We start from the raw sequence: 15,706 nt of genomic DNA on the forward strand, positions 1-15,706 counted from the left end.
CTACCCCACCCTTCAAACCGAAACGCACTACTGCTTTACGGCCGAAATAAGCTACCTAGCAGTGCGAACTCAAAAGACATCTTACCACCAGTAAAAAAATCTATACTAATATATAAATCTACAGTGGTTTTTACGGATGGTCCGTTATAACTACTGAACCATGCATCCGATTGACTTGAAACTTGGTATCCATGTAAAGCATACATGTACTTAATGGATAGGCTAATATTTATATGAGCGTTGGACTCCCTAATAATAATGACAATAAATAATGTTAATTTTAAATGCCCAGCGAAGTGGGCGAGCACGGCTTATTGCTTGTATGGCGGAAACACCAACTGGTGGTAGGACCTCTTGTGAGTCCGCGCGGGTAGGTACCACCGCCCTGCCTATTTCTGCCCTGAAGCAGTAATGCGTTTCGGTTTGTAGGGTGGGGCAGCCGTTGTAACTATACTTGAGATCTTGGAACTTATATCTCAAGATGGGTGGCGCATGTACGTTGTAGATGTTTATGGGCTCCAGTAACCACTTAACACCAGATGGGCTGTGAGCTCGTCCAACCATCTAAGCAATAAATAAATAAATAAAAACCTATAAAATATTAATAAATTATTTTGTCCGCAGATGGGATCCGAAGCGTCGTATAACACCAACGGAGGCGTCCCGCCACGAGTTCGTGACCGGCTGTCCTCTGGGAAGTACACCCTCGGGAGTCCTCGCGTTACCACGTCTCGCCCCGCCACGGCCAACACGCGGGGCGCTACTGCACTCTCAGTCTGCCGGCGACGTGGCTGCGATGCTCGGCCGCGCGTGACCCAAGCCCTGAGTTAGGGCCAGATCAGGCCTCCCTTGACTCACTGTCAGGTTTCATTCAACGAGGTCGTAGACATAATTGAGCTCTAGGATATGGTCTATTGAGTGTGAATTTTTATTTAAACTTTCGATCAAAGAGTAAAAGGAATTAACAATATTTAAAATTCGTCGTTTGTCTTAGAATTGTTGAAGTCCGAAGTAAAGAAGCAAATTGCGAATTTAAAGCAGATAATTCTGTTAAATCTCTTATCGTCTTCGTTATTATGTTAAAGTATATTTTGGTGCGTAAGATACAGTTATGATTGCTATAACAGCACCTACTCTGCCTCGGTACAAAATAAGAGTTGAAAGTTCGTTAGCAGGTTTATTTAGATGACATACTTGTTATTATTCTAACACATCGTAAACTTGTTTCTCAAACTGTGTTCTGAAAATATTCGTATTGGATCTTTAGACGAGTTTGTTTTGTCGCGTTAGTTCATGGGAATAGACATGTACATGTACAGAAACGGAGTGATTTCTTTAAACTTTCTATTAATCTTTTACCCTAGCTAAGCGTTGGTAGCCTAAGTGGCTATTCCAACTTCTCACGGACCAGTGAGCTCACGGGCTCAACCTGAGAGAATTGCTAAGGGCAAGAAGAGACCCAAGCAAGAGCAGTGCTTAGCTGATTCTACGACCAGATCGGAATCGCGACCCACTGAGAAGGTACAGCGAGAAACTCAGTTGGTTGACTTATATCTAAACTAGCAACGTATTAGTTTAAATATGCAAATCAATAGATTAATAGATTTTTTCATCGTGTTACCGTACCCAGACTATCCTCTTAGATACCAATGTTATAGTACCACATGCTGACAGCACAATGTGATCTTGATATTCTTGTTCTAAACTAATTCTATGTCAATCGGATCTTCCCTTCATTAATTTCTGGATAAACACGAAATGGAAATTCTTCATGTTTGAATGGTGTTGTCATTTCGCTCTATTTAGATTCTATTCCGGCGATGATTGGACGCGCGAGATTTTATTCAGGTATTTCGTTAAAATTTAGCTAAGGCATTCGTTATTTTAGTAATACTACAATAAACGTAAGCCAGTTCGTGTGGTGATTTTACAAAAATATTTTTTAGAATATAATTAAAATCCACAGATTTCGATAACACTGAATTGTTTTTTTTTTCGGTGGCAAACTTTTTGTGATTAACATAGGTACTGCTATAACGAACTACAAAAATTTTGAGAAATGAATATTTTAATTCACCTATGATTTATTCCTAATCATGACCGTTTTTGTTGAATGAGTCGAGAGTTCAACGCAATTTGAGAACATAAATCCGTTTTGTTTTCTCCACCATCTTGACTGACAAACGTTTTGTTTCCGCTTCTAGAAATCTTAATCTAAATACACCCCTATTTTTTAATTAGTACAAAAAATTTTACTGGGCTCTAAGTATCTCTAACTAATCATATTTGTGTAGTTAAAAAATAAAAAACACTAAGTCTCAAAACAGTCCACAAAAATACGTAATAACTGGTAAATGCTAAATAATTATAAAAAAAATCAATCAATGACCGATAGTAGGTACGTGCGGCGGGGTTTGGGTACCTACGGGGCGCTGCTCCATTGATAAATTCTGGGAAACTCAAGTCGAAGCCCACCAACCACCCCTTGTCCCTCTGCGCCCGCGCCGCGCCCCGACGCAACAACGACAAAAAACAGTGCTAAATTGTTATCGGAAGTGTGCGCATGCTTTTTTTCGTTGCAACAGTTGTTTGTTTAAGTTTTCCCTGACGCGATGGCTTATCAGTTCACATCACGGGAGTATGTAGCTATGCTTCGTGCGTACTTTTTGAGTCGAGAAAACGCTAGTGCAGCTGTACGTATGTACAGGGAAGACACCCAAACGCTCGACAGCCAAATGTGCGAACCGTGGTAAATGCTTACCAGCGTTTACAAGATCGCGGTTCATTCCACGCACGGTCACCTACGTACGTCAAGAACGAGGAAGACCGGCGTTGTCACAAAATCTGTACGACGATGTACTAGCGTATTTTGAAGAGGATCCCCGGCGGAGTACAAATGACGCTGATCGACGGTTTAACATCAGCCAGTCCTGTGCCTGGAAGATTATTAATAAGGCTGGATTACATCCATATCACTACAGGAAATCTCAAGAATTAACGCCCATGGACTTCTTTTTGTGGAGTGAAATTAAGAGACGTGTGCACAGAAGCGAGCGAATTAGGCTCGAACGATTAAAACAGCGCATATTGGACGCTATTCACGAAGTGAAAAGATAGAGAAGCGTACTTCTCTCGTTAAAAACAATTTAATGAAACGAGCCCGTCTGTGTATTAACAATAGTAGCGGACATTTCGAAGGACAATTGAAATACTTGTAAGTTTAGTAAATAATACCTATGTAAATAATTATTGTAAATAGCACCTGATTCTAACTTCATAAATATGCCAAAATTTCTCTTTTCTTTTAGTACAGAATACCTTATTTTATTGTAATATTTGTTTATTGTTTTCTAATCACATACGTATTTAATTAATTGTAAAAAGGTAATTTTGCCGGTCCTAAGCCCGGATGAATATGACGGAGAGGTTAGAATTTAGAAAATTAAATAAAGTAGGTAACTACATCACATGTTCTTTTGTTTCATTTTATTGTCTAAGGCCATCTACGTCACAAGTGCGACAGTACGAATGCGAATGAGTAGGATGGAATACCATCAATGAAGTTCAATGAACTAATGAATGGATTGTAAAGTAATATGTCCATGATTTCAGTGAGATTTTTTACAATAAACAAATGATAATAACTTTGCTATTTAAAGGTATTATGAGATTTTTCCGTCACATATATGATAATAATGTCTTCCCTAATATGTCCTTAAAATCTTTGTACTAGTTATAAAATAATGGTGTATATTAAAATAATGGATGTATTTCTTAAATATAAATTTTGAAAATTCAACTTGCAAAAAACACCGAAGATGCTGGATAACAGTATGAAAATAACTCTAAATTTGTACACTATACACGTTCACAAATCAAAGTAACGTATAGTCTACAATGCGTAACGTTTTGTTTTGACATAAAACCCGCGATCGTAAACTGCCAATGTACCTATAAAAGTTGTTAGTCAAAATTGATAGACATAAAAAACAAAAATGAGATAATTGAGGCCACAGCAAAACCTTTATGTAAAGGACCAACAGAAATCGCTCCTTTAAGATCAGTGTCTGACCAACTGACATCTGTTGAATGTGTGACCGCAAGTATTATGGAATAGCTGAAAAGGTCGTATTTTGTGTAATTACTAGAAAACATTGTCTAGTCATTTACGAATTTCTATAAATGCCTATACCAGTAGGTTATGTAGTCGTTTATTTAAAGAATATTTCGGTATATTTGTAAGTTAATTTGGAATATTTATAATAAGCATTGACCAAAACGACTTCGTAACGTTAATACAATTTGAAAGAAAGATAAAAAAAAAAATTACTACAAATAAACAAAAGAGAACGTAAAATAAAACAGATAACCGATTGTGGAATTAACTGTTTTAAATTATTTGTAACATCCACGTTACATACATCTCGCATCGGTCGATATTTCGAAACATTTCGCCTTCGCTGAAAAATCGTTCCAAATCTTACGTCCCTTTCTAATAATTAGATTGTTTCTCAAAATACGAGATGACCATACATCTGTCACGCACTACTTGTTTCATTACCAAGAAACGATGCTAAATCAATTTTGAAATCTTTAACGATGTTGCGATCTGTTTTTGGTAACTCTAAGTTACAATATTCGATTAATAGAATCGATTAGTTGGAACTGCAGCTAAAGTCGTTTAGTTTTAGCGCATTTATATAACATATAATAGCCATCTTAAAATTAGACTATAATATGTCCTAATTTTAATAAAATTTTGGTCGATTAAACAAAGCGTTCTTTCTGCATTACGTTTTTGGCCTTGTTTACGAATACGGAATACGGAATCTATACTTTAAAGTTTTGCGAAATTTATTAGTTGTTCTGTATTTGTAATTTACAACTCTGCTGTTGTAACATTTCTAACATTACACGTACAAACATACCAATACGAAGTCTAAATATTACAAGTAATCTATATAAATAAAATAAAACTAACGTCTCGTTAGTAATCGTATAAGTTGCGAACGCCTCGGCCCTATCGACTGACAATTTTTTGTCATAAAATCTTCATATGACCAAATGAGGATCTTAAAGAAAAAATAATTTGAAAAGGACATCGGCCGGATCAGCTAGTGATATATAAATGATAAATGTTTTTAAATTGGTATTGAAAGTGAGGGTTCTATTAGTTTCCCGCAAAGCCAGTTGTGGTATAAAGATGGTACGGCGTATATTAAAGTCATTGTTCAGAATATATTTTCTCTTGAATTTAATAAAACTCCTTATAAAATCCTCATTTTCCAGCAAAATTTTAATTTTGTTAATGCAAAAAATCAATTATCAAGTAATGCAGTTTTTTGAGTGTCTTAATATTAAGAAAACTCAGAATAATATTCTAACATTTACATTTTAACTAAAACAATTTTATAATTACATCATGAAACAACCGAAATTAATTCACTACTAATTGACGAGTCCCTTTTTATATTTAAACTAACGAATTATTTTAAATAAATAAATAATACCGATCAAACACTAATAAAAATGGACGAGTAGTAAAACTATCGATTAATATGTTAATATATGGAAAAGGTGACAAATAAATAAATGCAAAAGATTTCCGTTAACAATACGCGTTACGTAATTACTTTTATTCATAATTCGATTATTTTTATACTTAATCAACTGATTAAGTATAAAAATCGACTAATAAGTCTTGTAATTTATGTTGGTCATTAAAAGCTTGTTTATTTAAAGAATATTGTCCTAATTGGTGAGTAAATCAACCAATATCACAATTCAGTAGGATAGCAATGCGGTAGATCATTACATGTTAGATACTGGGCAGAGAAATTTTGTATAGATAGGCCTATTTGATAAATATTGGCGGTATATGACGAAAGCCTTTCAGAGAAAAAGCCCGACGAGCTTTTCGGATCTCGGGCAGAACCTACATTTTTAATCCTAGTTCTCTCCTTAATACAAGATCGAAAATGAAAGTTGTTATTATTGCATACCAAGGTAATGCCAATATAAATTATTCTTGATATATAGTACCCACTAGAGCCTAAAAAATCGTATTTATTAACCACGAGGTTGCCAGTTTTGAAATATCTACAGCAGAGTAATGAGGCTTTACGTATAATAACAAATATATACTTACAAATGACCACAGCATTCTGTTGTCAACAATCACAATCGATGATCGTAACGGCGAGCCAAATTAACGATAGTGTTATTTTGGTCCTACATTGTATTGGAAAAAGCATATTTTACTGCAGCATACAGAACAATATTAACAAACAATTTCTCGGTCAATTTACAAATATTATAAGTTTATTAGATTACTACAAAAACGTGTCGCTTGCCTAACAATCCGTGATGACAAATATTTTGATAGTATTGCGAGAATAAGCGTGAGTTCGGAACTTATTACCGTAATTTTTTTCCCCTACCTGGTACTACGCTGGTAGCCTGTGGTGCTAGTGGGTATCCCAGCTACACGCGGACGGGTAACTGAGCTCATGGACTCAACCTGAGAGAGTTTGCTAACACTAGCCCTTGCAAGAGCAGTGCTTCGCAGAATCAACCAGCGGATCGGAATCGCGACCCATTGAGAAAATCCGGCGAGAAACTCGGTGGGCTGTGTGTATTTTCGCTCATCGAACTCTTGGTCGTCGACGACGAGTTCGACGAGGACGACACCCTTATAAATCACGGGTATATGCACTTAACTCTAGATTTTTGTTGTATTTATTATATACCTTCTAACACAGCCTTTCCCAAAGTGGGCCATAACGCCCCCTTGTGGGCGCTGCAGGCCTAAACGGGGGCGGTAAGAGACCCAGAAAAAATGGGGGTGTTGCGTAGAAGCTTGGGAGGTGATTTTTATTTGCATCTAGGACTCTTAGACGCCGACTCAGCTCTCGCTATAGTGGTTTTTAAGTAGATGAAAAAATGGGGGTGCTAAAAATAATTAATTCTCAAAGTGTAGTCTCAAAATAAGTTTGGGAGCCCCTGTTCTAACAGAAAGGAAGCCCCCTACCGAACTTTGTCAACCATAAGTGGGTACACGCCCTTAAGGTAGATATAATAATGGATAATAATCGACTGAATATTATTACACTAGATGGTATACGCCTTGTCATATCATAAATGAAATATAAGAAACAAAATGTATAATGTTAATAGAATCATTATTCACGCGTATAAACATAAATGTACATTATTTATCAAAAGATTTGTAGTTTAAAAAAATTGAGGTTAAAAAGGTATACAGTTATTAAAATATACAATAGACACTGACATTGTAGACAGTTTTGTTAACTCTGAAATCAGTTTGGACTAACAAAGATACTATAAGAATACTTAAACACTGATCATCAACGTAATATCACACTTAATAAAGTATGACATAACATTGATTTTCTCTAATAAGAAGAAGGCTTGTTTATAATTTATAACACAAACATAATTTACCGTTAGAAATTCGGAACTTTAATACCTTTAGCAAATTTACCAGATAATAAATTTACAGTGTGCTAAGTGCGAGTTATTTAACGTCCTCGATAGCGTAAAAGTTAACTCAAATTAATAAGTATGGAGTTGGAACAGCGCCCCTAGCGACAATCACAGGCAAACGCTCCAACGTCATAGGTACAGTTTTTTTTTCTTTCGGACCGGTGGCCGAACCCCTTTAGTTAACTTTTATGCTATCGAGAAAGTTAAATAAGCACTAAGCACACAGAAGAACATTAATGAAAATCTTAAAGGGATGCAAAACATACAGCTAGTAATCTGATCGATACCCACCAGTGATATCATCTGTTATTTTGGTACGTCTCTAGAAATACTAACTACTGTGACATTCTTTATTGACTTCAGGTCTTTAGTGATTTGAGAAGTATTCAATACTGTTCTTATTCATAGAACTTAGCACTCCTGGCCTAAAAACATCACGAATCTTATAACCGTAACGAAATCACAATTTTACTCAGAGTGTTTATTTTTGTAAATGTTTTCGTCAGTTCTCCAGCGTGGTTTTTGTTCATGAACAACGTTAGTACTAATTATCCCGGTATGTACATAATAAAGAAACATAAAAAAGACAAATGCCACAACGCTAATGAACCTTAAAGATTTACAACAACGAGTTCTATGTGCTATATAATTAGTACTTAACGTGTGCTATCTATGTATTTTTTGGGAACTAAAGTGATACGAACATCGAATGCTGTAGTATTAGTGCGAGATCTTGAAGACTAGTTAGATTAAGAGTGCGTCTCGTTCGCACATGCTGATTGTATTTTATGTGCGAGCAGGTCGGTTATTGATGTGTCGATCTCGCCTTAAATGTACGAATATGAGGATTCCTTATAAGTATTTATCTGTTTAGATGTTTAATCGTAAAATTTGTCAAAAAATAGATGATTTTAAAATTTAATTATGTTAATTAAATAATTTTCTAAATAAACTAATTATTATCATTATAAACTGATATAAATATTGTTCGGTATAAAAATACGATGCCAAATTGTATATTATTAAATCTCAGTACTAGTGAAATGTGTGTCTAATAACAACAATTCATGATATATTCTATTCTTTAAAATAAAATTAGAGAAATTTTTCCTTTAATAATATTTGATTTCGCTAGCTGAAACGTCTAGTTATGAAAATTCATATCAAATATATTAAATCGAATATTGGTAAGATACAAAAAAAAACAAATCACAGTGATTGTAACAGTCGGAATGTCAAACGATACAAAATGCGAACACGTTTTTTTTATATCAATTAATAATGAAACTAAATCAATCAGTAAATTAAGTTCAAATTGTCATGAATAGCAGCTAGTATTTACTATCGTACTAGGTATAGGCAAAATAAACTATATCGTAATATTTATTATGTGATCTCAATAGTTTAGTCAAATGATACTATATTCTAGGCATAGTATTGTATAGTGATTATATAATAACAATCTATATATTTCGTCTTAGTATTTGTTACTTTGTCTATAGTACTGTGTAGTACTGTCTATATGTAAATATGTGTTAGATTTAGGCAAAGCCAAAACGTGAATTGAGAGACATATTATCTGTGAATACAATGTCGTAGTTGTAGATTTAGCCGTAACCAAGACATAGGGGGGACCACATTCATAAATTGCTTACTGAGTAGATCCATAATTTAATCTACATTATTTCTTCACAGTAATTGAATTTATTCTAGAGAGAGCTAGGTCATACACTGGCAATTCATAAAATATAATTAAATATTAATAATTACCTAATATAAAATTGACGTTAAACATAAACTATAATTAAAATTGAAGATAATTTTAGACGATGAGTGTCCAATTTAAACTCAACCGTATTTCATTTAGTTAACAACTAGCGGCACGATCCGGCTCCGCTCGGGTCTTTAACAAAAATTTCAACGATATTTGACGTTATTTTATTTTTTTAAATCAAAGAACACTTATTGCGGCATAATTATAATAGTTAGACATTATTATTATGCTGTCGCGATGTAAAGAATATTTTAGGTAGTTTTTTTACACCTTGGGTTACATTATTAGACTTTTAGTAGGTATCTCTAATTTTTTTCAAAAAGGATTATAGCCTATGTCACTCGGGAATAGTGTAGCTTCCAAACAGTGAAAGAATTTTTCAAATCGGTTCAGTAGTTTCGGAGACTATTCAATACAAACAAACAAACAAATCTTTCCTCTTTATAATATTAGTATAGATAACAGTCATTAATAACATTGCTAACAGTTAGCCAACTGTGAACAATCATTTTAATTTACGTCCAATGCGTCTAGAATTTTTTTTTGGGACGATTGATAATGCTCGGTTATATTAATATAAGAATAATTTTCCAGTTATATAAAATACCAGGCTAATACGAAAATACACTAGCATAATCTCTTTTATAAACTGTTCCCCCTCTCTAGAAATGTGACGGCTTGGTTACGGAATACAAATAAATAATATTATTTAGAAGATGGTTGTTGTATATCGATGTATTAATTCTGAATTAATAAAGTTCTTCCAAGCAATGACTTCGTTTTTCTTGGTGCTATGACCATAAATTTCTTCCAAGTAATGAATATGTTTTTCTTGAAGATTAAAATTAATGCTATGTCCACCGGGTAAAAATAAAAACCTTGTCCAACAAAAACCTTTAATTTTATCCACCAAATCATTATAACCAATATTAAGGCGAATGTTTCACGACAGAGAACAAAGTCACTATCGCACTCATCAAGGTGGTAGGACCTCTTGTGAGTCCGCGCGGGTAGGTACCACCACCCTGCCTATTTCTGCCGTGAAGCAGTAATACGTTTCGGCTTGAAGGGTGGGACAGCCGTTGTAACTATACCTGAGACCTTAGAACTTATGTCTCAAGGTGGGTGGCGCATTTACGTTGTAGATGTCTATGGGCTCCAGTAACCACTTAACATCAGGTGGGCTGTGAGCTCATCCATCCAACTAAGCAATAAAAAAAAACATTTTGGAATTTTAATTGATTCCAATTGATTTTTTTTTTCAACCAACAAACTTTTTATTTACACAGATATAATGAACTAGCGACCCGCCCTCGCTTCGCTTCGGAAACATTAAAACACACATGAAACCAAAAAAATAAAATAAAAAAAAATAAAAAAAAAGTAGCCTATGTTCATCAGGGACAATGTCGGCCTCTAATGGAAAAAGAATTTTTCAAATCGGTCCAGTAGTTTCGGAGCCTATTCGAAACAAACAAACAAACAAATCTTTCCTCTTTATAATATTAGTATAGATATAGATTGAAAGTAAGCGCGATCATTTTTCAAAAATTTAATTTCCTAAAATAGTTCCTCAATGTATTTTTAAATATCCGACCTAATGCTTCTGACTGTACCACATAATAAACGTTAGATAACATTATTAAAAAAGCACGTACAAAGATTACTTTATAAATACCAGAAACGAGGAAAAGTTTATTATTATTAACCATCAACGAAATTACATGAATCAAAACAAGTAGGTCGTATACACCGCTTTATTGCCAACTAACGAAAATCACCCTTAAGACACTACTTATAAAGCTACTGTTTCTTTTTACGACAACTTGCGCGGACGACTTTCTGTGTCTGACAATGGTAAATGACTTAACAAATTACATCGGGTAATGGGTCAACCGCAGCAAATGGAACCTCAATAGATCGGTACTCGAAAAACCACGAGGAAGATTCTCGTTTAGTTGGAAGCAAACAGTTTTCAGGTAAAGAAATGTCGTTCTGGACCCGCTTTCGAAGCTCCTATTAGTGGGAGGGTTAAGTTGAACAAAAAATGTACTGCAACAATTGGATGATAGGGAAACCGCAGAGGGCCGATCGCAATTCATTTTCGCTTCCTCGCTGTGGTGGAATGGATTTCATATTTGTGCTCCGCTTGTATTGGTCTTAGCGTGATGTTATATAGCCTATAGCCTTCCTCAATAAATGGGCTATCTAACACTGAATTTTTCAAATCGGACCAGTAGTTCCTGAGATTAGCGCGTTCAAACAAACAAACTCTAAAGCTTTATAATATTAGTATAGATTCTAATAAACAAATCGATTTGATATACATAATCTTGAAAGAGAACCTTCTCCGTTTTAAAATATGAAAGACAAATTAAAAAAGTCGTCGTGGCCTAAAGGATAAGACGTCCGATGCATTCGTATGTAGCGATGCACCGGTGTACCAATTTTTCTAATGAAATACGTACTCAACAAATGTTCACGATTGACTTCCACGGTGAAGGAATAAGATCGTGTAATAAAAATCAAACCCGCAAAATTATAATTTGCATAATTACTGGACCTCTTGTGAGTCCGCGCGGGTAGGTACCACCACCCTACCTATTTCTGCCGTGAAGCAGTAATGCATTTCAGTTCGAAGGGTGGGGTAGCCGTTGAGCATACTTGAGACCTTAGAACTTATATCTCAAGGTGGGTGCCGCATTTACGTTGCAGATTCTATGGGCTCCAGTAACCACTTAACACCAGGTGAGCTGTGAGCTTGTCCACCCATCTAAGCAATAATAAAAAAAGACAATGTCTCAACAAAGATTGACATGTTTACTACATAGCATGTTACAAAACTAATTTATCGTCAAACAGTTCATTAAAGACTAGCAAATATTGATGTATCTGAATTGTATAACACGAAAGAAGGTTACAATTATGGTGGTACTATTAGAAGGCTCAATGTTACCCAAAAATTGAGAAAAAGGTTATACTAGGAGTTTTCCTGAGCGCTTGAATCAAGAAGGAGAAGCTTCGCACGAGAAACATGGTCACAGAATGTAGTCCGAAGGAATAGAAATTTATCAATGCCATTTGTGTCAAATTGCCAAGATAAAATAACTTCATAAGTGGCTGTCGCACGAACTGTGTGCTTAGTGCGAGTTTTTTAACGTATTCGATAGCGTAAAAGTTTTTTTTTTTTTTTTTTTTTCCACAGGAGAAAATCGCCGGATCCCCACCCGCGCGGCAGGTGGGGTATGTGGGAGTTGAACCTCACTAAAAACTCCTGCCGCTCACAACCGGCGCCCTACCTCGGACCGGGCCGGAGCCCAGTCGGGGCTATTGAAACGGCGGGACAGGGTTGACGCAGAGCACATTACATCCATCCCACCGTCCCACGGACGCCGGACCGGTGGCCGCCAGCGAAACGACCACCGGTTCCCTCGTTCAGCGGGCCGAGAGCCCGCTTTGATGGCGCCGCGTTACACCTTCCCCCAGAGCGGTCGGGGGAACGCGGTCTACCATCACCCGGCTTCCTATTGTGGGTGAGCGTGCAGAGCACGCCACCCCTCGTCTGGGTCCCTCCCCGCACAAAACGGGTGGGACCCCTAGCTCTTAGGGGGCCAGGTCACGGATACGACCCCGGTCCCGACCCCCTGCTCGGCGGCGGCGGGTTTCTGCGTAGTGAGGAGAGCTTTCCCTCACTCGCCCCGCCGCCTCCTTCTGCGAGATGGTGCACTCGCAGAAGTCGAGCATAGCCTTCCATGACTCATCGCTGCCAAGCATCGACGCCACGACGCCAGGCAGCGACAAGTCAGGTCCTATCTTTGCGACCAGGACACGGCGCTGCACCTCCCAAGCGGGGCAGACAGCGAGCGTATGCTCCGCCGTGTCCAGGTCGTGTCCACAATGGTGACACCTCGTCGTCGGCTCAGCCCCTATCCGGCGCAGGTACTTCCCGAAGCATCCGTGCCCGGTCAGCACCTGCACCAGACGAAAGGTGAGACGTCCCTCGCCACGATTCACCCAGTCATCAAAGACCGGGTAAACCGCCTCGACGGTCCGTAGCCCCCACGTGGGGTTGGCCAATCGCCTCGACCACGACTCGAGCACGGACCGCCGAGAATGGGCCTTCCGCGCCCGCAGCTCACTCTCGGGGACACGCGCCACGCCCCGAGCACGAAGCTCGCTGCGCCACCGATAGTCGGCAGCGAGCGACTCCGCCTCCAGCTCCCATGGCGGCGTCCCCGCCAAAACACACGCCGCCTCGAAGGAGACGGTGCGATATCCGCGGATGACCCTGATGGCAACGGTGCGCTGCGGCCGGCGCAGGAACCGAGCCATAGTGGCCCGGTTGCGCGGCTCAGCCCACACAGGTGCACCGTACAGGGCCATCGATCGCACCACCCCCGCGTAGAGACGGCGCACAACCTGATCCGGTCCCCCAATATTCGGGAGCAGCCGGCTCAAAGAACCGGCCGTCCCCATCAATCGGGGGACCAGCTCCGCAAAGTGAGCGCGAAAGGCCCACCGGCTGTCCAACACGAGGCCGAGGTACTTCAACTGCACCCCGACCCCTATCCGGACGCCTCCAACCACGATGTGGGTGTCAACGGGTGGCGCCCTCCGCGGCCCGTGAAACCACAGAGCCTCGGATTTATTGAGCGCCACGTCGAGACCCAGCCTCCTTATCCTTCCGACGACGAGGGCCACTCCCGCTGTGGCGAGACGGGCAGACTCCCTAAAATCATCCCCCCGGGCCACGACCAACGTGTCGTCCGCGTAACAAATAACGCGGAGGCCCGGGAGGAGGGCGCCCCTCAGCACCCAGTCGTACCCGATATTCCACAAGAGGGGGCCGAGAACCGACCCCTGTGGAACACCACGCACGACCGGAAAGCGATGAAGGGTCCCACCGTACCCGGTACATACGACCGACCTGGCCCCCAAATAGGACCCAACCAGCCGGCGGAGGTAGAGGGGCACTCCATGCCTCTCCAGTGCCCCCCCTATCACGGTCCAGGGCAGAGTGTTAAATGCGTTGGCGATGTCAAGAGACACCGCCAGCGCCACCCCACCCCGAGAGACGGCCTCGTCCGAGAGGGACCGCACGCGAAGAATTGCATCCACGGTCGAACGGCCCTCCCGGAAGCCGTACTGCTCCGCCGACAGGTCAGGCCCCACCCCGACCAGGTGCCGAACGATGCGGGCAGCCAGAATACGTTCCAGCAATTTTCCCGCCTCGTCCAGCAGCACGATAGGACGATATCCGGCGGCTGTATCCACCGGGCGCCCCTCCTTCCTCAACAACACAAGTCTACCCGTCCGCCAGAGCGACGGAAACCGTCCCGACTCCAAGCAGCCATTATATAGCTCAAGGAGCCGGTCCCCCAGGGCACCGAGGGCCAAGGCCAATACCCGGCCGTGGACTCCGTCCGGGCCGGGGGCCGTGTCTCTCGCAGTCATCTTGACAACGGCCACCCGGAGCTCTGCCTCCGTAATACGGGGCACCTCAGCATGAGCTTGGCCGTCGACGGTGTCAGACGGCCCGCCCATAGCGGGAGGGACAAAACCCTCCCGCTCCTGCGGGAACAACGCCGAAACGATGTCCCGCAGCTGCTGGGGCTGGAGACGCTCAGTCATAGAGGGGGCCCACGGGCGCAACTTGCCGCGTACCAATTTGTATGGGCTCCCCCACGGATCCGCTTCGAGCGCCTCCAAGAGTCTCTCCATGTTCTGCTCCTTGGCCCGCCTGATGGCCAGCCGCAGGGCGTCCTTCGCAGCGCGATATTCGCGGTGCAGCCGAGCTTCCTCCTCCGCGAACGCGACGGGCTCGTCGCGCCGCAGGCGGCGGCGACGGCGGTGTCTAGTGCACCGGCGGCTCGCCCGAATGGAGACCGCACGCAGTCTTGCAATTTCGGGCGACCACCAGGGCGACTGTCGCCGTCCAGAGTGCCGAGAGCCGACCCGGGGCATCGAGGCATCACATATGCGGTGCATCGCGCCCCGGAACCATTCGGCCTCGGTTTCCACATCGACAGGTTGTGGGCGCTTGGGCGCCCACGCCGCCACCATAGAGGCCTCCACCAGGAGCTCCCTGTTCAGGAGCTTCAGTGCCCACCTAGGGAATGACCGGGATGCACTCTGCGGGGGGTCAACCCCGCGGGCACCTGCAGCCGGCGTCGGCGCAGGGGCAGAAAGATCGTACCGGATATACCGGTGATCGGACAACGATTCCGCCCCCACCACCACTCTCCAGCCGAGGATGCGCCGTGCGACGGGCGAGCTCGCGAACGTCAAGTCCACGATAGACTCGCCCGTCCACCGCACGCAAGTCGCGATCGAGCCCCTATTAACGATACAGAGACCGACCGCGACCGCCCACTCCTCCAGCAGCCTACCACGAGCGTCCGTGAATGGGGAACCCCAAGCGACAGA

General features: G+C 41.3%; 1 protein-coding gene across 1 annotated transcript in view; it reads left to right on the plus strand.

The window, feature by feature from the left end:
- The window catches only part of LOC101736056 (dual specificity tyrosine-phosphorylation-regulated kinase 2), a 71,471-nt gene extending 61,420 nt beyond the window's left edge, over positions 1 to 10,051 (plus strand). The window contains exon 10 of the mRNA XM_062677104.1: positions 625 to 10,051. Coding sequence (XP_062533088.1) covers positions 625 to 814 — 190 coding nt within the window. The 3' untranslated portion in view covers positions 815 to 10,051. The remainder of the gene's footprint in view (positions 1 to 624) is intronic.
- Positions 10,052 to 15,706: the final 5,655 nt, after the last annotated feature.

The sequence above is a fragment of the Bombyx mori genome, chromosome 4 (genome assembly GCF_030269925.1).
Source record: "Bombyx mori chromosome 4, ASM3026992v2".
Taxonomy (NCBI): Eukaryota; Metazoa; Arthropoda; class Insecta; order Lepidoptera; family Bombycidae; genus Bombyx; species Bombyx mori.